The sequence below is a fragment of the Rhinatrema bivittatum genome, chromosome 4 (assembly GCF_901001135.1).
Source record: "Rhinatrema bivittatum chromosome 4, aRhiBiv1.1, whole genome shotgun sequence".
Lineage (NCBI taxonomy): Eukaryota > Metazoa > Chordata > Amphibia > Gymnophiona > Rhinatrematidae > Rhinatrema > Rhinatrema bivittatum.
In genome coordinates, this window is record NC_042618.1 from 418,520,759 (window position 1) to 418,543,880 (window position 23,122).

General features: G+C 46.9%; 1 protein-coding gene across 1 annotated transcript in view; it reads right to left on the bottom strand.

The window, feature by feature from the left end:
* Positions 1–5,969: 5,969 nt before the first annotated feature.
* The window catches only part of SEC61A1 (SEC61 translocon alpha 1 subunit), a 43,220-nt gene continuing 26,067 nt past the window's right edge, over positions 5,970–23,122 (bottom strand). Inside the window, exons 7-12 of the mRNA XM_029601309.1 lie at positions 22,049–22,202; positions 12,260–12,420; positions 11,468–11,665; positions 10,948–11,139; positions 9,191–9,267; positions 5,970–8,473 (exon numbers count right to left, since the gene is read on the bottom strand). Coding sequence (XP_029457169.1) covers positions 8,287–8,473; positions 9,191–9,267; positions 10,948–11,139; positions 11,468–11,665; positions 12,260–12,420; positions 22,049–22,202 — 969 coding nt within the window. The 3' untranslated portion in view covers positions 5,970–8,286. The remainder of the gene's footprint in view (positions 8,474–9,190; positions 9,268–10,947; positions 11,140–11,467; positions 11,666–12,259; positions 12,421–22,048; positions 22,203–23,122) is intronic.

Genomic DNA, 23,122 nt, shown 5'->3' on the forward strand with positions numbered 1-23,122 from the left:
CATGACTTTTTACTTTTCTTAGAAGCCTCTCATGGGGAACTTTGTTGAATAGCTTCTGAAAACCCAAATACACATCTACCAGTTCACTTTTGTCCACGTTTATTCACCCCTTCAAAAAAAAAAAAAAATGTAGATTTGTGAGGCAAGACTTTCCTTGAGCAAATCCATGTTGGCTGTGTCCCATCAAACCATGTCTGTCTAAATGTTTTGTGATTTTATTCTTTAACAGTTTCCAAGATTTTTCCTGGCACTGAAGACAGGCTCACTGGTCTATAGTTTCCCGGATCACCTCTGGATCCCTTTTTAAATAAATCAGGGTTACATTGGCCATCTTCCAGTCTACAGGTATATCAGATGATTTTAATGATAGGTTACAAATTAATTGAAATAGGTCTGAAATTATTCTTTTTTTTTTTTTAGTTTTCAGAACCCTGGGGCGTGTAACATCCAGTCTAGATGATTTACTACTCTTTAGTTTGTCAATCAGGCCCTACCACGGTCTTCCAGATTCACCCTGTGCTATGATGTAAAATATCAGACAGTCAGCACCACACTATGCCAACTTTTCTTTCTCTTACATCTCAATGGCAGGGTACTGGCTGTATTTAGTTTGGCTCCAAAATCAATTTTCATAGAATTCCACTAAATATACTTAAAAAACAAACAAACAAAAAAAAAAACCCACAAGTAACAAAAAGCCTCACACAGTATTAATGTGAAAAAATATTGTTAAAAGGTACATCTCTCTAAAATTCCTGCGACGTGCCACATTAACAATTGCAAAATGCAGCACAACTTGGCAGACAGAATGGAGAAATTACTTACCTGAATTTCATTTTCCTTAGTGTAGACAGATGGAGTCAGGACCAATGGGTTATGCATCCCTGCCAGCAGATGGAGACAGAGTCAGGTTTCAAGGCTGACATCACCCTACATACACTCCTGCAGTGACCTCAGCCCCTCAAGTATTCTCATCAAAAGTGCTGACCAAGCCACTGTGGACTCACTAGTGAAAAAACTTGATTAAAAATGATTAAAAACAGATAACTGTAACTGTACTCAACCAAACACTGAACCCCAGGGACTGGATGAAGGCTTACCTGTAACCTTTTGGATTTGATATCCACTTCACAGCCAAATCCCTAGCACTGTTCTTGGGCAGCTGGGGGCACGATGCAGCCAGCAGGTCAATGGACGGGAGGCCCCATTGATCTACTATCAGTTGAAAGGCTTTGGCAAACACCACTCACTCTCCTGGGTCCAGACTCTCCCTGCTTAGAAAGTCTGCGCTGATGTTGTCTTTTCCTGTGATGTGTGAGGTTGAGATTGTCTTTAGATATATTTCCACCCATTCTATAAGGAGGTCTACCTCCTGAGACACCTGCTGGCTCTTGGTTCCTCCCTGGCAGTTGATGCAGGCTACCGTTGTGTTTGTCCAACATCATGCGGACCGCTTGATCCTGGATCCTTTGGCTGAATTGTAGACACGCCAATCTGACTGCTCAAGCTTCCAGGCGATTGATGTGTCAGAGGGCCTCTTCTTCAGTTCAACTTCTCTGGGCTGACAGTTCCCGACAGTAAGCTCCCCAGCCCCAGAGACTCGCATCTGTAGTGAGGACCAGTCAGTTTGGTGAGGACAGGGGTACACCCCTGCTCAGATGAACTTCCTGCAGCCACCACTGGAGCCGAGAGTATACTCTCATTGGCAAGTGGAGGCAACTCGAATAGTCCGAGTCTGCGGGTTCCAATGTGACAGCAGTGAACGCTGAAATGGTCGCATGCGTGCCCTCGCCCATGGATCCACTTCCAGGGTTGCCGCCATCAAACCGAGAACTTGGAGATAGCTCCACACCATCGGGCGTATCATGTTCATCAAGTGATGCACCTGGGATATCAACTTCCTTATCCCTGTGGTCAGAAGACCTTGCCCTGCTTGGTGTCAAACCAGACTCCCAGATATTCCAAGGACTGGGAAGGCTTGTGACTGCTCTTGCCCAGGTTTAGTACCTGAGTTCCTGAAGCAAGGAGGTCACCCTATAGGTCATCCAGAGACTCTCTTCCACAGACCTGGCCTGGATCAATCAGTCGTCTAAGTACGGGTGCACCAGGATTCCCTCTTTTCTCAATGCTGCAGGAACCACCACCACTATCTTGGAAAATTGTTCTGGGGGTGGTAGCTAGGCCAAAGGGCAGTGCCTGGAACTGATAATGGTGATCCAATACCACAAAGAGTAGGAAACGGTGTTCCTGACGGATTGGAATATGTAGGTAGGCCTCTGATAGGTCCAGGGAGGTTAAGAACTCTCCCGATTGTACAGCCATTATCACAGAGTGTAAGGCTTCCATGCAGAAATGATTCACTCGTAGATGTCAGTAGACACGCTTGAGGTCTAGGATGGGGCGAAAGGAACCTTCCTTCTTGGGTTCAATGAAATAGATGGAATAATGCCCCATATTTTCCTGGGGCAAAGGTACTGGGATTATAGCCCTCAATCTGAGGAACTTTAAAAGAGTAATCTCCACTGCTTGATCCTTGTGCTGGGCGAGACAAGGAGACATCATGAATAAGTCCAGGAGTGCTGTGAAATTCCAGCGCATCACCTTCTCGTATGACCTCCAGTTACCCATTTATCCAAAGTGATCTCGACCCACCGCTGGTAGAAGAGGGACAATCAACCCCCTATCTCCTCATTCCAAGGGTGGGTCGGCAAAATTTCATTTGGGGGGGGGGGGGTTCGAGATGAACCTGAACCTGCCCCTCTCTTGGGCTGTCGACTACGAATGGACAGACTTCCCAAAGGGCCGAGACCTATGAAATGTTGAGTTTCTGTAGGGGCAAAAAACGTTGGGAGCCCCTGGATCGGCCTCTTATAGGTGAGGAGCATTGTAACTGCTTCTTTCTTATCTTCCGGTAGCCAGGGGACTGGTGAATAAAACGGAAAATGTCATAATGCCTCTGTATCACTCCATGGTGAGACCGCACCTCGAGTACTGTGTACAATTCTGGTTGTCGCATCTCAAAAAAATATATAGTTGCGATGGACAAGACACAGAGAAGGGCCACCAAAATGATAAAGGGGATGGAACAGCTCCCTTATAAGGAAAGGCTAAAGAGGTTAGGGCTGTTCAGCTTGGAGAAGAGACAGCTGAGGGGGGGATATGATAGAGGTCTTTAAAATCATGAGAGGTTTAGAATGGGTAAATGTGAATTGGTTATTTACTCTTTCAGATAATAGAAGGACTAGGGGGCACTCCATGAAGTTAGCAAGTAGCACATTTAAAACTAATCAGAGAAAATTCTTTCACACTCAACACACAATTAAGGCCTGGAATTTGTTTCCAGAGGATATGGTTAGTGCAGTTAGTGTAGCTAGGTTTAAAAAAAGGTTTGGATAAGTTCATGGAGGAGAAGTCTATTAACTGCTATTAATCAAGTTGTCTTCGAGAATAGCCACTGCTATTACTGGCATCAGTAGCTTGGGATCTGCTTAGTGTTTGGGTACTTGCCAGATACTTGTAGCCTGGATTGGCCACTGTTGGAAACAGCATGCTGGACTTGATGGACCCTTGGTCTGAGCCAGTATGGCAATTTCTTATGTCTTATTTACTGGGCAGCTTTTCCAATTTGTTTCCGAAAAGGAGTGATCTTTTAAAGGGCATCTTTGTAAGATTTGCATTGGTAGTTGTGTCTGCTGACCAATTCCGCAGCCATAGCTGTCTTCTGGCCACCACCACTGAGGCCGAAATACGGACTAGATCAGAGCCCATGTCTGCTAAAAAGGAGGCAGTGGGTTCCATAACCACTCTGGAATTCATCTCTAAGTCATCCACCTCCTGAGAGGAGTAGGCACAAGAAGCAGCAATTTGCAAGGTCATTGCTACCTCGTCTAAGAATGGACTCTCTGTCTATCGTGTGCATCATTTAAGGCCACTTCTCCCTCCATTGGGATAGTTGTTCGCTTTGAGACAGCCCAGACCAGCTATCTACTTTAAAGAACTGCAAACGCTCTCTCACTGCCGGATCCAGTGGGTATAGCGTTTCTAACACTCGACCCCCTTTAGAACTTGCTTCCGGGGCATTCCATTCCAGGTCATTCAATTCCTGGATGACTTCCAGTACCGGAAAGTAGCAAGATGCTTTCCGTACGGAGATCAAAATGGGATTCTTCGATTCTGTCATAGAATCAGTCCCAGGGACTCCCAGAATCTTCTGGGTCTGGGAAACCAAGGCCAGCAATTAGTCTCTTAATAAAAAACCTCAACATGGTTCGAAACAGTTCCAATCCAGAGGGAATTTCCCCTTCTTCCAAGGGGCTCGGACTGTCATCATCTGAACCATCTGGGTTCCTACCAGGAATGCCCTTGGTAAGGCGAGGTATGCCTCGAGGTCTGCCGATAGGACTGGGAGAGAAAGGGCTTACTGGCTGAGGTTCTGTCCGGACAGGGGCAATCAAGGTAGTAGACTGCGCCTGTACGAAGGCTTGTAGACCTTGGAAAAATTCCACCCAAGAGAAGGCAGCCAGGTCCATTAATGGCTATTAATCAATTATACTTAGGGAATAGCCACTGCTATTAATTGCATCAGTAGCATGGGTTCTTCTTAGTGTTTGGGTAATTGCCGGGTTCTTGTGGCCTGGTTTTGGCCTCTGTTGGAAACAGGATGCTGGGCTTGATGGACCCTTGATCTGACCCAGCATGGCAATTTCTTATGTTCTTATGACTAGCCCAGGAGGTACTGGGGTAGGTGTCGCTAATTTCCCTCTCCCATGGATGACCCAGTCAAGGGAGTACTCAGATCCAGGGTACTTCCAGTAAGGCTGTGGCTAACCCATCCTCTGAATGGGAGGAGCCAGGCTTAAAGTCCAGGGAGGCAAACTCTCCTTGGGCATAAGTTGGAATCCAGGTCAGACCGTGAAGCCCTAATATGACAAGCAGCACAGAGAGAAAGGAGTTTATGTTTCTTGGCTGCCAGTGACATTGGCAAGGGTAACTGTGTGTTCTAGGGGCTCAAAGATTTTTAGGTGCACAGATTTCGAGCGCCTAGGCGGAACGCGGTGAGGCACATACACAGCCCGTGCACTTGGCTTTTCCTGTGTTCTGCGATATGTGTATTTATGCATATGTTAGATACACTGCGTGTTCAGACATTCTGTGGAGGGCAAAGGTGTGCGCAAGATGGCATCACCGCAGCCTACCATGTGGTGTGCTGACTAAACCTAAAGTGGGGCCTAGCCCACTGGGGGCCACTCAACCCGCTCAGAAGCCCATTTCCCCTACGGGTTCTGGGAACGATGTCGGTATGGCACGCCGAGCAAGGAGACCAGAGGAAGTCTTACTGAAACCCCACCAAACGTTTCTGAATCGGGAGGTAAAACTTTTTTTTTGTTTTTAAACTTACCTGGGCTCAGCGCTTACCAGCTGAGTACAGAGACTGTCTCCAGCTGTGGGGGAAGAGGGCTTTGGCCATCACCGCCATGCTCAGCTTCCTGCACCCACTGCCTTTCAGCTCCTTAAGCAGCAAAGTCCACACCGGGAACCAGCTACCGGACCAAGGCACACCTCTGAGGGATCTCAGAAATCGCCTCAGGAATTCTCAACTGGGGGAGGAACCTTTTGGTATCACCGCAAGAGAGCAAGGCTCAATTTTCTTTCAATTTAGAAAGTAGAATTTCTCCTTCCAAAAAGTACAGCAATCCCCTAGGGAGAGGTACTTCCACCATCTGCTGGAGACGGAGAATACTGAGGGGCTGAGGTCACTGCAGGGGTGTATGTAGGGTGACGTCAGTCTTTAAATTTGACTTCGTCTCCATCTGCTGGCAGGGAAACATAACCCATTGGTCCTGAGTCCATCTGGCTACACACTAGGAAAAGTGGAATTATAGATGGCAAGAAAAGTAATACAAGGTTTAGGATGATCCCGCCCACCCATTCATATACTCTGGTGTACTTTCATTCATTAGCAAACAGGATTAATTGTAATTTATTTTATTCTGAATGTCCACTTGTTGGTCAGCAGGTCCTGCCTCAGGACATAACTGCTCAAGAATACAAATTTTCCAGCACTAGTCAACAAAATACAAATGCATAGAACAAGTGTATGTACAAGAAACTGCAGCAGATGGTGAAAACCAAGCATGGTACATGATGTGTTCCAAGAAAGAAGCTTGCAAACTGGTTTCATGGAAGCTGACACACTCAAATTGAGCTGATTAAAAATCTTCAGTCTGATGCCTTTTCTCTGTCAAGGACCAGGGGAGTTTGAGATTTTTTTTTTTTCTTTTTCTAAAAAGATACCACTCAGCATAAAAAGCTATTTTATTACAAACCTACTCAATTCCATCAAAGATCTGAGCCAGAAACTTGTTCCACATCAGGAATGACCCAGATTCTGAGTTTATGGAGGTACATCCTACACTAAGGTGAGAGATGATTCTTCTTAATGATTACCTGAATCACAACTACACTATATTGCAGCTGCCACTGTGAAAGCAGATGGGAATAGGGAATCATCTGTTAGCATTCAAACACTTCTGGGCCAGGGAGAAAGCAGCTTTATCTGACAAATGTCAGAGCAGCAAAAACGTACAGCATTGTACACAAAGCCCTACAGGTCAGTGCAAGAAACGTAACAGGTCCTTCTTATTCCTCTCTGCACAACACTGTTTCAAGGAAGGAATTTCAATTGTTAGCCTCTTAAAGTAACTTTTTACAGCCAGAGGTTCAGCCTGTCCAAATAAAAAAAAAAAAAAAAAAAAGTATAGCTTTAATAGTTTCTCCAGCATTTTTAAACTAGCATTCTATTGTAATGTGTTTTTATCCTGGTAAGAGTAGCTTTGACAATAAGCAGGTATCACCTCATTAAATAAATGTTGAATTAGAAGGGTATATAGGAAGTGCACCATGGAGTGATGGGGGAAGGCTTTACTTACTCAGGGAAAAACAGGAATATATACTGACAAGCAAACAGTTATTCCATTCACTGACAGAAACCATATACACCATGCCACTGCTTAACCCACCTCTAAGATAATACATCTTATTGTACAAAGGAATGAATCTTGAAAATATTTCAGGGAACGTGTTTTTCTCACACCTGCCAGGTCAGAGCACAACGCACGCCAAGGACCTTTGGGTTTTACAAAGGATAGAAAGAATACACAAATTCCAGATGGCAGTGAGGTGAAGAGGCAACAGCAGTAATCTGGTCACTGTTTTTATCATACCAATCCCTCCTAGAAGCAATCCCTCTCCCAAGCAGAGGAACCTGGGCTAACCTGAGATCAGCATCAACCAGTTGAAATTAATGCATTTAATTCGGTCTAGAAACTAGGCACCAGTTTCAAATCAACATCCCAACTTCTGACATACTGATCTCACTTTAAGCTTTACAAGGACACCCCTTTGTCACAACTCTGATGCAACACTGCCTTCCCTCCCTAGAAGGCTGGGGAAAGGGGGTTGTCTCTTGATTGCACATCTCTAAGGATGGAGTGATATTTCCAGAATGGATGCTGCAAAGCTGCGGGCAAACCAGTCCACAAAATGTTTTAACTTACAAGCTTGTCAGCTGGTAGATTAGGGATGAAATAACCCATAATCCTGGGTATTATGTTTTTCAGGTCCTTCACTTGGATGTGTAAAATCTGCAAATTATGAAGCCACAAAATGTCTGCCAATCCCTAGTGATACTTAGAACCACACAAAGCAGACAAAAGATTCTTTCACAATGGGCAGCAATACACCAAGGACTGTAGCAATGAGGTTTACATTAACATTCTCCAATCTTAAAATTATTCTCAAAAACAAAAAGTGGAACATGGTCAAGGCAGTTTGTGCTTACAACTAGAAAAAGCCAACTATGCCAGGAGTCATGGATCCATTCCCCCAATGAATTAATGCAAGATGCACCTATGGATTCCCCTGCTATGCAGCTGAACAGTCAGAGGGGGGGGAAAAACCCTTTCAAAATAAATCAAAAGATGGTATAAGGAAAAAAAAAAAAAATTGGGGATGGGATTTAAACTGTCCAAACCAATTTAATTAAAAATAAACAATTTTCTTAAAAAAAAAAAGAAAAAAAAAGTTTGACATTTTCCAAGAATTTAAAAATGCAAATAGTATGCTAACAAAAGACCCTACACAAAATGGTATGATGTGTAGACATTACCATTAAAAGATCTGTTACCCCCCCCACTTATAGTTTTTGGAATAACATTTTCTCTGCCCGCCTCTTTTCCTGATGAAAGTTTGAAAATTACTTTCTTCTGGCTCCACAATAGGAATATTTTAGAAGAGCAGGGCCCCCATGCTTCCCACTTCGCTCTGTTCCTTTACAAAGATTTCAAAGTACTGGTAGATTATGGTCACTGCCAGCAGGATTCCAGTTCCAGAGCCAATGGCCCCAAGGAAGTCCGCCAAGACCGAGAGTGCGCCAATGCAGAGCCCACCAAATGCTGCCGCAGTGGGAATGTACCTGACAAACACAAGGAAGAAGAGAGACAGTCAGTCCCGGCTACAGATACTGCTAACTTATATAATAAGATATTTGCTCAGCAGTAAGATACCAATAATTACATTTGCCCCGTCTTTATTCTCAAAGAAACCTGGTATCATGAATGGGGTGGAATGGGTAAACAGGGAACAGTTATTTACTCTTTCAAATATCACTGGGTCTAGGGGACACTTCATGAAACTAGCAAGCGGCAGATAATCGTAGGAAGTATTTTCATTCAGCACACAAAGTTATGGAATCTGTTACCGAGAATGCGATTAAGGTAAGTAACTAACAGTGGCTGAAGGAAAAGTCCATAAACAGTTATTAGCCAAGTAGACTTGGGAAATCCAGCGCTTACCCTGGGAGTGAGATACAAGAAATAGATCAACCAGTAGGAATCTACCTGGTACTCGTGACCTGGACTGGCCACTGCTGGAGATAGGATGCTGGGCTCAGTGGAACCTGAACTGACCCAGCATGGCACTACTTATGCTTTTGTTAGGAGCACAAGCAGCTTGTATCATCTTTGTAATAGCTACTGGTTTCATTTTACATTTTGTAGAGAAAGAATATACTATCCTCTCACAACCAGACGGAAGGAGGTACAGGGAATTGAGATGACAAGTAGAACAGGATTTGAAACAACTAGTTAAAAAAAGCCCCGCACAAATGTACACATTTCTCCCCCACACTCACCTGTTCAGCTCATGCACCATGGATGTCTCCCGATGGCCTCTCATTACCATCTGCTGTTCTTTCAGCTGCTTTGCTACCTAAATTCAAACCAAACAGAAAACATATTATGCAAAATACATCCCCATCTAAAAACCCACCTTTTTGAAACTGCTTTTAAATGTTATGCCCGATTGTTTGCTTTTAGTCTTGTTAACTTTCTTTTCTTAACCATTGTCTTGCTTTATGAATTACCCCAAGTCTCTTGTCTTTTTGTATAGCACTGCGAATGTTGTGTAGCACTACAGAAATGTTAAATAGTAGTAGATAGGTTTTAGAAACCTATCAGGTAAAAAGCATGCTTATGGTTTGCAATAAAAAGCACTCCTCCCCCTCCCCCCATTTACAGTATTTCATGTACAGAGTCCAAGATACCAAAACGAAGGAACAAAGCAGATAAGAGTGTTAGAACCACTTTCCCTCCCTGCCATAGTATCCTCAGGGCTTGACTAATCTCCAGTTTTACCAGTCATGCCCCATGCCTTTCTGAACTCTAGGTTTTACTCCTATAACCTCTGCAGGCAGTCTAGTCCACGAGTACAACGCTTCTAGTAAAGACAGACTGCCTTATTCATCTACCCTGCTCAAGCCTTATATTGTCTCCTGTGCTATACCGGGTCATACAAAATGCCATTACAGACAAACTGTTAAGAACATTTTCTGACAAAAAAAATAGGTCAGAAAACAGGAAAGAAAAGAGCACTGAGATGTACACACACTCCTGTGTACAGAAATTTTCAGATACTAGGCAAGCAACTGTTACCTAGAAATATGGCTCTATATTTTGTTGAGCCTAGCATGATGATCCCAAAAAAGTCTGTTCTAATTAGTGCAGCAGCCTAGCCAAAGCCACCAGAGATGAAGGCACAGGAACATGCATCCTCAGTACCGGCACCATTAAAACCTCTGAAAGTGCAAAGGCATGTGACATTTTCAGTTTCTTTACTCAACACCCTCCTTTAAACCTTAGCAAAAAAATAAATAAATCCTATCGCACTTTTATTGGGAACATCCCCAGCATCTTCCTTCGGTAAGAGGAACTTCTTCCTTCAAATAGAACCAGACTACCTTTAAGAGGCCCTTAACCTTCTTCAGATGAGAGTCACATAACTAATCACATGTATAAAGGATACAGAGAGAGTGAGTGCTTGTGAATCTGCCTCTATATGACTGGTGTCATGTTTCCATTCTCTGATCTACTCTGGGCAGGTTATTTACATTACACTAAGAAGCAGAAGCCTAAAGCATAGCTAATGAGAGGTCACTTCCACACAAATTCCCAGGGCCCACTGGAGATCTCAAATTACAGCAGAGAAAAAACATTATCTAATTTCTTCAGTAAAATGGTAACATTATTAGAGCTTGCCCAAGGCTTTAAAGTGGTATAATTTGTCACACTAAATGCAGCTATAATTGGGTAATCCTACAAGAAACACTACAGCAGTTTAAGCTTCTTGCCTGTTTTTTTTCCCTGTTGTTGAACAAGAATTCAGGGTTATTTTCCATTATTTTGGTGCACATGCAGTGTATTCATATACTTCCAGCAATAGGCACACAGGTCAAAAAATAGGCAAGCCCACTAAACAGCCTGCATTACAAAATGGGTTAGATAATCACCTTGACAGTCCCTGCAAATCACTGACAAAATATTTGCTAATGTTAATACCAAGAACTCTCTCAACCTTGCATTTATGTTCTCGTGGACCTAGATCACCACTTACATCCTTAGCGGAGGACCCAGACACTTCGATCCATGTCTTGGAAAAGAAAGCACAGGAGCCCAGCATGAACACGATATAGACCACCGCATGGACGGGGTCATCTAGCACAGACCCGAATGATTCTGGTGGAGACAGGTAGTAGCAAAGTCCACCAACAGGGTAAGCTCGAGCAGGCCCTCCAGCAGAAGTGTCCTAACAAACAAAACATAAAAGTTACATAGAAAGCCTCTCTCAAAGAACCACTTCTAACCATTGATTTTTTTATTTATTTATTTATTTTTTTAACAGGGGAGCAGAGCTCTTGTCCATTTGAAGACTGAAGAGAGCTCCAAAGTAGTCAAACTCAAACCCCCCCTCTCCCCCTACTGAATCAGATACAGAGAGTAGTGAATCAGATACAGAGATACAGTGTTGTCAATCAAGTACTGATTGACAACACTGTTATAAAATACTTACATAGCATCATCACTTTCACCAAAAGGTGCAACAATACAATTCATTGCTCTATCTGCATACTTACAGACCAGGTGCCCAGCAGGTTAACCAACAAGTTGCCACTGAAACGGGCAGACAGCATCTGGGAGATGACATACAGGTTTGACACTAGGGCAGACTGCAGGATGATGGGAATATTTGAGGTGTAGAAAAGCTTGATGGGATAGGTGTTGTACTGGCCACGGTATCGGGCTGACTTGATGGGGAGGTCCACTCTAAAGCCCTGAAACAAAGGTTTAAAAATATCTTAATAAAACTATCATTTGTTTTGATATATTTAATATCACTTTGACCCAGTGTGAATGAAATTTAAAATCAAGGCATTTCCAGCTTTGGATGAGACTTTTTTTTTTTTTTTTTAGAGCAAACTTAGATTTTAAGCCCTTATAAGTACAGCCAATTAATCTAAAAAAGATAGAGTATTAATGCTACAGTAACGACACAAACATTATCTGGATAATGGCTTTTCTGTTCAATGTGAGAATTTTGTCTATTTTATCATGTTTCAGACATATTTCTGAAAACAGCCAAAATTCAGCATTTTCTTCTTTGCTTTTTTTCCCTTGATCCTTCAATCTCTGCCACCCCATCCCTCACACGAGCAGGTCCATGTGGTCCTAGTGGTCTTTTCCAGCTCTACAGCTGGAAAGGCACCTCATCGATGCAAGTGGTTAGCCAGTAAGGGCTACCACTATAGCAACAACCTTCCCTCTCCAGCATGCCCAGACCCACCCTGCCCTACTGAACAGGGGATCCAAAATTTGCAAACTAAGCCATGGGGGGCAATCCTCAATTTAAGTTTTAAAAGGTGACTGACCTGGAAGTATATGACAACAGCAAAGACAAAGATGGTAGCAATCAGATTCATGAGGTTGGGCAGGTTCTGGCGGTAGAAGGCCTCACGGAGGGCCCGGACTTTGTCACTACGCGTAGCCAGCAGATGAAACAGGGCAATAATGGCTCCCTCAAACTCCGTACCTAAAAAAGAGGAGATAGAGGAAAACTACAGTTGAATCTGGGTGACTTGGCCCTAGCTGATGACAGAATGAATACACCATGTCATTGAGGGGAGCAGCAACTCCATTTTTAAGACTGTTTCATAAGAGAAAGACTAAAATACACAGCTTGTTTACTTAGATACATGCCAAGTAAGTTTGGTGACAAAGTGTAATGGGAAACAGTAAACTGTTTAAATGTTGGTTTTTGGTTTGTTTTTTTATTATACATAATTCGGAGTCCAAAATTTAAAGCATCGAAAATCTCAGTTTAACTTGACAAAAACGATAAACTGTTCTAATAGGTAACATGAGCAGAGCTGCTTACCTGTCAGTTTCTCCAAGGACAGCAGGATGTCAGTCCTCACACATTGGTAACATCATTGAATGGAGCCTGGCATAGAAAACGTATGTCAAAGTTTCTAGAACTTTGACTGAGCCTCATTGAGCATACAATATGTCACACGGGGTCTTCTCATTCTTATTTCATAGAATTAAGACTAATAAAAATGAGAAAACCCTCGAAATGGAAACCCAACTCCATGGGGTGATGGGTGGGTTTCATGAGGTCTAACATCCTGCTGTCCTCTGAGAACACCTGTTATAGATAAGCAAAGGAAAATTGGTTCTTACCTGCTAATTTTCGTTCCTGGATTACCACAGATCAGTCCAGACAAGTGGGTTTTGCATCCCTACCTGCAGATGGAGGCAGAGAATAAAAACTTTTCAGGCACTGCTACATAATCGAGAGTGCCACCTGCAGACCCTCAGTATTGACCTGTACCGAAGCCAAGATGTCCAATCCGAAAACCCCAAATAATTCTGGGCAAGCGAAGACAAAGTTGGAGCCCCGTCTCATAACCAGGATCACTGCAATTTGCAACTTTAACCTATAACCTATGTACAATTTTTGAAAGTCAATCTTTGTAAATCTGCATATGACTAAAAACTGCATTAGCAATATTCAGAAGCAAGAAAGGTCTTTTGAAAAATCAAAGGAATGGGCTTCTGGGGCGCGTGACGTCACGCTGAGAGATGGCAGCTTGAATTTTGAGCTCCCGCCACCTCTCGCCGAATCCACGGCGATCTGCGCTCTAGCCACATCTTGCAACCATCTCTAGATCCTGGGAGAGAGCCCTTGCTGAGCGCTATGGCTAGCAAGAAAAAAAAACCCAGATCTGCAACGTTTTTCCTACCAGAAAGAAGGAACTAAAGATCCCGGCGGCTCCCCCGCTAACGAAGACGGAGACCAAAATGGTGGCGTTTCGCGCGCTGAATCCTCGGAGCCGTCCCTGACATCCACTGAACCCTCCGACGGGACACTGTCCGAACATCTGACCAGGGACGAATTCCGGGAGTGGTTTGCTGGATTAAGGGCGGATATAAAATCATTCCGGCAAGAATTACTAGTGCACGTGGAGGAGATACGTGAGGACCTCACAACTCTGGGCCATAGAGTGGACGATCTAGACGTGCATCTAGAGGGTCAAGCTGAACAGGTATTAGTGTCTAAAAATCTTACTGATTCCCTTCGGACGGACACTGATCAACTTTCGGCCAAAATCGCCGATCTAGAAAATAGAGCGAGGAGGAGCAACCTCCGTTTCCGAGGTTTTCCTGAGCCGACAGGATCCGAGGACTGCATTGTGCTGATCCGGGACTTTTGCTTGTATCTATTGGGGGAGTTGAAAAACAGGGGGAATCCCTACCTCCCGACATACAATTTGATCGAGCACACAGGGCCTTGCGACCCCCCCAAAAGAATGGGCTTCTGGACTGACCTGTGGTATTCCAGGAATGAAAATTAGCAGGTAAACACCAGTTTTCCTTTCCTGTTCTTACTCCAGATCAGTCCAGATAAGTGGAATATCACAAGCCCTTCTACACAGGGCTGGAACCCAAAAGACCCAAGTGCAAAACACTTTCCCCAAACGCAGCCTCTTCTGGCACATGAACATCCCGATAGTAATGCTGGGTAAAAGTGTGAAGACTGTGTCGGCACCCAACAAATCTCCTGCGGAGAAACCAGCTGATACTCCACCCAGGTGGTTTCCTGCACCCTAGTAGAATGCGCCCACGTCGTATCCAGAACAGATGGACCCCTACAGATATAGACTGAAATTATCGCCTCCTTCAACCATGGCACAATCATGTCCCTTGGAAGCTTTATTTCCCTTCTTCGCTCTACTGAATAAGACTTAATCTCCAAAAAGCTTTCATCACCTTACGATATCGCAAGAGAATCCGCCGAACATCCTAGAGGTAAAACTTCTTCGCAAGTGGAGTATTGGATGCCAAATGCAGGAAAGCCGGCAGCTCCACCATCTGGTTGAGATGAAAAGAAGAAATGACCTTTGGAAAGAAGGAAGGGACCATGCGTAACGATACCCCATAATCCAAAAAGCAAAGGAAGGGGGTCCCTACATGATAATGCTTGAAGTTCCAAAATCCTCCTAGCCAAACAAATGTTACCAAGAAAACGGTCTTTATGGTGAGATCCTTCAAAGAAGCCATTCTAATCGGTTCAAAGGGAGGACCACAAATAACTTGAAGGATTAAGGTTCCACACTGGACACATCCTCTGGATCGGGAGACGCAAATGCTTTGCCCCCTTCAGAAAATGCATGACATCCAGATGAGATGCAACGGCCTCCCCCGCAGATTACCATAAAGACAGCCTAAGACTGCCACTTGTACTCTGAGGTAATTATAGGCCAGCCCCTTTGCTAAGCCACTTTGCAAAAAGGCTAAGATTTGAGGAATATCTATCTGCAACGGCTGTAGCCCGTTCTACAAACACCACAACTCAAATGCTCTCCAAACCTGGATTTAAGCCAAAGAAGTGGAAGGCCTCCTCGGCTGAAGCAAAGTTGTAATCACCAGCTCAGAGTACCCTGTCAAACGAAACAGTCGCCTTTCAAAAGCCAAGCCGCTAGATCAAAGTGATTGGCCCCTGTCATAACAGCCCATGCAGATAGGCTAAGTGAATGGAATCATCTACAGCGAGATGAATCAGATCTGCAAATCATGGCCGGCATGTCCACTCTGGTGCCACTAGGATCACCCTGCCCGGATGATGCTCAATGCAACAATACCCAGCCTATGAGGCGCCTCGGGGGAAACACGCAGAGCAGAAGCTTCGTCAGCCACAGTTGTACCAGGGCGTCAATTCCCTCGGAGCCAACCTCCCTCCAGCAGCTGAAAAACTGATCCACCTTTGCATTCTCTCAAACTGCCTTGAGGTCCAACTGCAGCCTACCTCATCTGGCCTGGATAAGGGCAAAGGCCTCCGCCAACTCCCACTCCCCCCAGATCCAGCTGCTATCTGCTGAGATAGTCTGCCTGTACATTATCCACTCTGGCCATGTGAGATGCCTCTACTCCCGCTATATGCTTCTCCACCCAGATAAACTCCTGCCCCTCCTGAGTCACAAGGGGACTCTTTGTTCCACCTTGATGATTGATATACACCACAGACATCACATTGTCTGAGAACACGCATACTGTTCGTCCCTGAATGAGTGTAAATTCGCCCTTAGTTCCAACTGGTTGATTGACCAGGACGCTTCCACTGGCGACCATTGACCTTGGGCCATCCGTCCTTGACATACTGCCCCTCCTAACCTCTGAGGCTGGCATCCATGGTCACCGCCACCACCCAGTCTGGAACCTCCAGTCCACCCCTTTCTCCAAATTGGGATGAGACAGCCACCATGAGAGCATGGACCTGGCATCCCCCTGAAGTGGCAAAGGAAGCTGAAATTCTTCTGAGAGCGGATTCCAAAAGGATAAAAGCGCCCCCTGCAGAGGTTGCATGTGAGTGAATGCCCATAGAACCAACTCCAGCATAGATGCCACAGAACCCAGAACCTGCAAATAGTCCCAGACTCTGGGACCCGAAAGCCACAAAAGTCGAAGCACCTGAGCCTGCAACTTGCTCACCCTCTCCGTGGTAAGAAACAGTTTTGTTTTGCAGGTATCAAATCAAGCCCACAGTTAATCCAACAACTGAGACGATTCCAGGTGACTTCGCCAGGTTCATTACTCAGCCTAACGATCGTAGCATCTGCATGACACGAACCAAACGATACTCCAATTCAGACTTTGCCCTGATGAGCCAATTGTCCAGATACATGTGCACCAGGATTCTTTCCCCCCCTTGTGTTGCCACCATTACCACCACTTTCGTGAAAGTCCATGGCGCTGCTGATAACCTGAAGGGAAGGGCCAGAAACTGAAAATGATCCCCTAGCACCATGAACCTCAAGAATCCCTGATAGTCGTATCTTATGGTAATATGTAGATAGGCCTCTGTCAAATCCAATAATGCCAGAAACTCTCCCTTGTGAACCGCTATAACCATCCGCATTTCCATCTGAAAGCATGGCACCCGCAGCGCCGCACTGACCTTCTGTAGATCGAGAATGGGTTGAAAAGTCTCCTCTTTCTTGGGAACCACGAAATACCCTGACTACCTCCCCTAGTCCCTACTCCTGAGGGGGAACCAAAACAACTGCATTCAAGCACTGTAGCCGCTGTAAAGTGTCCCGCCCCGCATCTCGTTTGACGTGGCAAACGCAATGGGAGACCGCATAGGTTTCTCTGATCGGGCGTGAAAATTCTAATGCATAGTAGTCTCTTATCACCTCCAGAACCCATTGGTCTGACGTGATCCTGGTCCATTCCTTGTAAAATAATGATACTCTCCCTCTAACGGCTTCCAAAGAGGAGCGGACCAGCCTGCCTTCATAGAAATGACGGCAAAAGAAGACCAAACGGCCCATCCAGTCTGCCCAGCAAGCTACGCACTTTATCCTTTTTTTTTTTTTTTTCCTTTTTCTCTCTCCCACCTGTTACTATTGGCTTCCAGTACCCTCCAGCCCTAATTCCCCTCCACCCCACCACCAATGTAAAGAGCAGCGCCAGATCTGCATCTAAGTGAACATCCAGCTCAATTAGGGGTAGCAACCGCTACCCCTAATTGAGCTAACCTTACCTCCTCCGGCCCACTGGCCAGAGGCTTCATGGGAAGGATCTGGAGCACTAGGTTAAGGCTCCAAGAGGGGCAAGGAGCTTGGAGTGGCGGCTTCAAATGCTTTACTCCCTTGAGGAAATGAACAACATCTGGATGAGAAGAGAGGGAATCTCTGTCCCTCGGTGAAACAAAGCTCCTAAGGCCACAACCTGCACTCGAAGAGAGTTATAGGCTAACCCTTTCTCCAGGCCTGCCTGTAGAAACGAGAGAATCTGTGTCACCGAGGTGTATTCCGGTTGTGTGGCGTGCGCCGTGCACCAAGATTCGAAAACCTTCTGCACTCTGACGTAATTGACGGAGGTGGACGTTTTCCGTGCTCGAAGGAGGGTCGAAATCACTGCCTCCGGATAACCACGGTGTCTCAGTTTGCGCCTCACAAAAGCCAAGCCGCAAGACAGAAGCGAGCTGCCTCATTGAAAAATATTGGGCCTTGACGAAGAAGTTGTGGAAGATGCCCAAGACGCAGAGGCCCGTCCGCCGCCAGGTTAAGTAGGTCTGCAAACCATGGGCGGCGAGGCCACTCCGGAGCCACCAGAATCACTGTGCCTTGGTGGTTCTCAATTCTTCTTAATACCCTGCCCACTAGAGGCCAGGGAGGAAAAACAGAGGAGGAGATGACGTGGCCACAGCAGTACCAGAGCATCGACTCCCTCCACTCCGTGTTCTCTTCTGCGACTGAAGAAGCGAGGGGCCTTCGTGTTGCGGGCTGTCGCCATGAGGTCTACATGAGGAGTCCCCCAACGGTGGACGATGAGGTGCATCGCCTCCTCCGAGAGTTCCCACTCTCCAGGGTCGAGATGTTGACAGCTGAGGAAATCCGCCTGTATGTTGCCACCCTGGCGATGTGCGATGCCGCCAATCGGATCAAATGTAGTTCCGCCCATGCCATGAGTTTGTCCGTTTCCAGTGAGATGTGTCGGCTTCTCGTGCCTCCCTAGCGGTGGCACGAGAAGCCTAGCGGTCAGGATACTCTCGAACAACGCAACCACCGTGGTTGCGTTGTTCGAGAGTATCCTGACCGCTCAATGGCGAACGAGGGGTAGGAACTCTTTTAGGGCTAGGCGTACTGCTCTGGTTTCCAAGCGGTTGATGGGCCACTGCAGAGACCTCGTCTGACAGACCGCTTCCCCAACCCGAGAGGCTAGCGTCTGTCGTGACAACTATCCAATCCAGAGTCTCTAAGGATATCCCCTGAGCCAAGTTCCGTAGGTCTAGCCACCAGTCGACTGTCTTCGGCTGCCTGTGGGATCGGGAGAATCGCCTGAAAGTCTCGCAACACCGGTTTACAGCGAGAAAGCAAGGCTCTCTGTAGCGGACGTAGATGCGCGAAAGCCCAGGGTACCAGATCTATAGTTGAGGCCATGGACCCCAGTACTTGAAGATAATACCACGCTGTGGGCGGAGAGAGAGCAGAGAAGTGCTCTATTTGATCCCGCAACATCTGTGCCCGCTCCGGCCGTAGGAAAACCTTGCCCACCGCTGTGTCGAATCTCATGCCCAGGAAGTCCAACGACTGTGACGGGGTGAGGCTGCTTTTGGCGAAGTTGATGATCCACCTGAGGGACTGAAGGAGTTGTATCACTCTGTCGACCGCTCGATAATCCTGGCTCAAGGATTTTGCTTGGATGAGCCAGTCGTCCAGGTAAGGGTGAACCAAAATACCCTCGCGACGGAGAGCGGCCGCTACCACCACCATGACCTTGGTGAAAACTCGTGGGGCCGTCGCCAGACCAAAAGGAAGTGCTTGGAACTGAAAATGTTGGCCTAATACCTTGAACCGGAGAAAACGTTGGTGCGCCTAGAGGATTGGAATGTGGAGGTACGCCTCCGTGAGGTCCAAGGAGACCAGGAACTCCCCGCAGTGTACTGCCGCTATCACCGAGTGTAATGTCTCCATCCGGAAATGTGGTACCCTGAGGGATTTGTTTACCAACTTGAGATCCAGTATTGGGCGGAAAGTTCTCTCCTTTTTGGGCACCACAAAGTAGATGGAATAGTGACCCCGGCCCACCTCTGGGGAAGGCACCGGGGTAATTGCCCCCAGCGCAAGGAGCCGGTCCAATGTCTGGTGAACTGCGAGCTGCTTCTGAAGCGACCCACAGGGGGAGAAGAGAAACCTGTCTCTGGGGGGCTGTACAAAATCCAATACGTAACCTTGCTTTAGAATATCTAGGACCCACTGATCCGACGTGATCCGGACCCCACTCCTCGTAGAAGAGAGAAATCCAGCCCCCTACTCTGGGGATCGTCGCGTGGGTCTACCTGGAATCATTGAGGGGGCTTGGAGGACATGCCATGAGACAGTCCGTCCTTGCCGGGTCTGCACCCTCGAAAGGGCCGGTTCCAAGAATGTGAGCGGGAAGATTGAGTCCGGGGGGGGGGGGGGGGGTCTGTTGTCTCGTGGTACAAAAACGGCGTCAATTGCGGAAACGATTTCTAGATGACCCGAAGGATCTCGTGGACCGTGGGCGATCTTCTGGAAGCCTATGCACAGCATTTTCTCCAAGGGACTTGATGATCTGATCCAGATCTTCACCGAAGAGAAACTTGCCCTTAAACGGGAGTGATCTCAGTCGAGTCTTGGAGGAATCTACCGACCAGTTCAGGAGCCAAAGAAGATGACGAGCCGAGACTGCCGCCACCATCGACCTGGTGAGGACCCAGAGCAGATCATACAAGGCATCCGCCCCGTAGGCAATCACGGCCTCCAACCTATCTGCCTGGCTCATCTCGAGGCAGGTCCTGTGAAGTGAGAAGCTGTTGCACCCAGCGGAGACCTGCTCTTTGTGCCAGCGAGCTGCAGATGGCTGCCCGCACTCCCAGCGCAGACACCTCGAAGACTCTCTTGAGGTACACCTCTAGTTTCCGGTCCTGGAGGTCCCTCAGCAATGTGCCCCCCGCAACTGGGATGGTGGTGCGTTCGGTGACCGCCAAAACTGCTGAATCAACTGCCGGGACCTTGAGGAGCTCGAGGAAATCCTCGGGTAGCGGATATAGCTTCTCCATGGCCCTGCTAACCTAGCCTCAGGTGCATCCCAGTCCCTAGAGACTAACTGTAGGAAGGTAGGATGTGTAGGAAAAGCCCACGCGAGTGGCCTGAGCCCCGCCAACATGGAGTCCCCCTTCTTTGCCATGGGCTTGGGCCCTGGAGGATCAGGAGGCGCATCAATGTCCAACTCCTACAGGATATATGGGATCAGGTCATCCAGCTCGTCCTTTTGGAAAATGCGGAAGACCCGGGGGGTCGTCCCCTTCCATCTGGGCCAACAGGGTGTCATCCCCGGCCGGATCCGCAACAGGATCCACCCCCTTGAGTAAGGGGGTAGCTTCTGGACGAACCCGGGGTGTCTGGAGACGGTCCCGTCGCCCCCACTGAGGACCTAATTCTCGGGGTAGAAACACCCCCCCCCCCCCAGGGAGAGGGTCTGTGCGTTCCAGCTTGGGGGAGGGGGGGGTCAGGTGAGAAGATCCAGGGGCTGTGACATCCAGGCCAAAAATGCATTATGCATTAGCACGATGAATTCCGGTGAAAAGGCTGGAGGGCCCGTGGGAGGTCTAGGCAAGGACTCCCCCAACTGGGGTGACGTGTCTGAAGGCTGCATGGGCTCCAAAACCGGTGGCAGAACCGAAAACGAGGGCTCCGCGTCCTCCTCAGAGGCGCCGGAGTCAGCCGGGTCCTGCCGCAAAATGGCCGCCGTTCCTGCGGCGGCCCAGGGGAATGTGACGTCGCGGGGCCACAGGTCGGGAAGCGTCCAAAGGAGGAAGGGGGGGGGAGCGAGGTTGGAGCCTCCAACGTGCACCCCAGCGGTGCAGCGCTATTCCCCTGAAGAAGGCTGAAAGACAAGCAAAAACAACAAGCACTTACCCCATCAACTTAAACCAAAGGAGGCAGGAAGAAGAAAGACAAGCCAGGAAGAGAAGGAGGAAAAAAAGCAGGCCTGTCCGCAAGTGCCCCTAAGAGAGCCAGGTAACCGTGACTCTCCCTAAGAGAAACCTGTCTTGTTTCTTCTTTTTTTTTTTTTAATAAGCAACTTGATCCCTCGCAAATAAAGTGAACAAAGGCAAAAGTAAAAAGGAATTACTACGCTAAACCAATGCACTGGGGAGCGGATGGTCCCCTGCTCAACATCTGCTGGAGTCAGAAAGATACTGAAGGGACGAAGAGGGGGTGCGGGCTTATGTGGCACCTCCCTCGGAACTTTGATCTGACTCCATCTGCTGGACGGGGGACATAACCCACGGTCTGGACTGATCCTGGTACGTACAGGGAAGGCTCAGTCAAAGTTCTAGAAACTCTGACGCAAGTTATCCATGCTGGGCTCCATTCAATGTCACCCACCTGTGAGGATTGCCATCCTCCTTGTCCTCTGAGAATAGCGGAAATCTTTTTTTAAAATAACCTACAGCCAATTAACAAAGTGCCGAAAGAATATCTATTCCTTTACATATAATCCTAAATTCTCTTTTGGAACCATTTATCATTTGTAAAGGGAATATCAGCAGTGTATAAAATAAGAACCACCTTCATCTCTCCATACATCTCCAATGAAGCTTTATTTACAGAAAAGGATTTTACCTCTGCCAGTGTTCACAGTGGTGGGGCTGAATGCTTTCCAGACAATGGTCTCACAGATATTGGTAGCAATGAAGAGAGAGATACCAGAGCCCAGGCCATACCCCTTCTGCAGGAGTTCATCCAGGAGCAGAACAATCAACCCAGCAACAAAAAGCTATTGGGGGGGGGGGGGGGGGGGGGAAATATTAGGAAGAAAATAGTGCAGAAAAATTATGGCCATCAGGTTAACAATTAAATCTTGTCCTCTTAACCTAAACACAAAATCTACCCAAAGTTATCATTTAACTTGCTCTATCCTCATCTTATCCCTTCTATTCGCCATTTAAAAAAAACACGTGAACCCTCAATACTTTCGTGAGACATACTGGGACACTTTCCTTTACAATCATGCCACATACTCATCGTAATTGGATATTAGATTTAATTTCACCTTTCCAAATCTAAGCTCATGCAATATTTTCTTCATTTATTACTAAGGGGTGATTCTCTACTCACTTTGCTCACCAAACCCACCGGTAGGGGGAGTATGCAGGAGTGTAGGAATAGAATGTATGTGATGTGGGGTGTGCATGTGAGTGGGTTTAGTGGTGGTGGTGAGTGCGTATAGAGGGGACTGGCAGTGGTGTGTATAAGGGGGGTGGGTTGGCAGTAGTGGGGTGTGTGGGTTTTGGCAGCAGTGTTTGTGTGGAGGGGTTGGAGGTGGTGATTGGTGGGGGTAGTGGTGTGTATAGGGAATTGATTGGCAACAGTGGTAGCATGTGTGCGAAGGGGGCTTGGTGGCAGTGATGTGTGTGTGGGTGGGTGACAGTGGTGCGATGTATATGTGGGGGAGGGAGAGGTAGTGAGTGAGTGGGGCTTGGAGAATGCATGTGTGGTATTCATATGTAAGGAAAGGGTGGGTTTAGGAGAGTGTGCGCACGCGCGGAGGGAGTGTGCAGGGTGGGTCTAGGTGAATGTGTGTGCGTGCGCACCCGGTGTGGTGGTGTGTGGAGGGAGGTGGTTGTAAGTGGCAAGCATGCGTGTTTGTGGAGGGGGAGTTGGTGTATGGGCATGTGTAGGGATGCTGTATGGGGA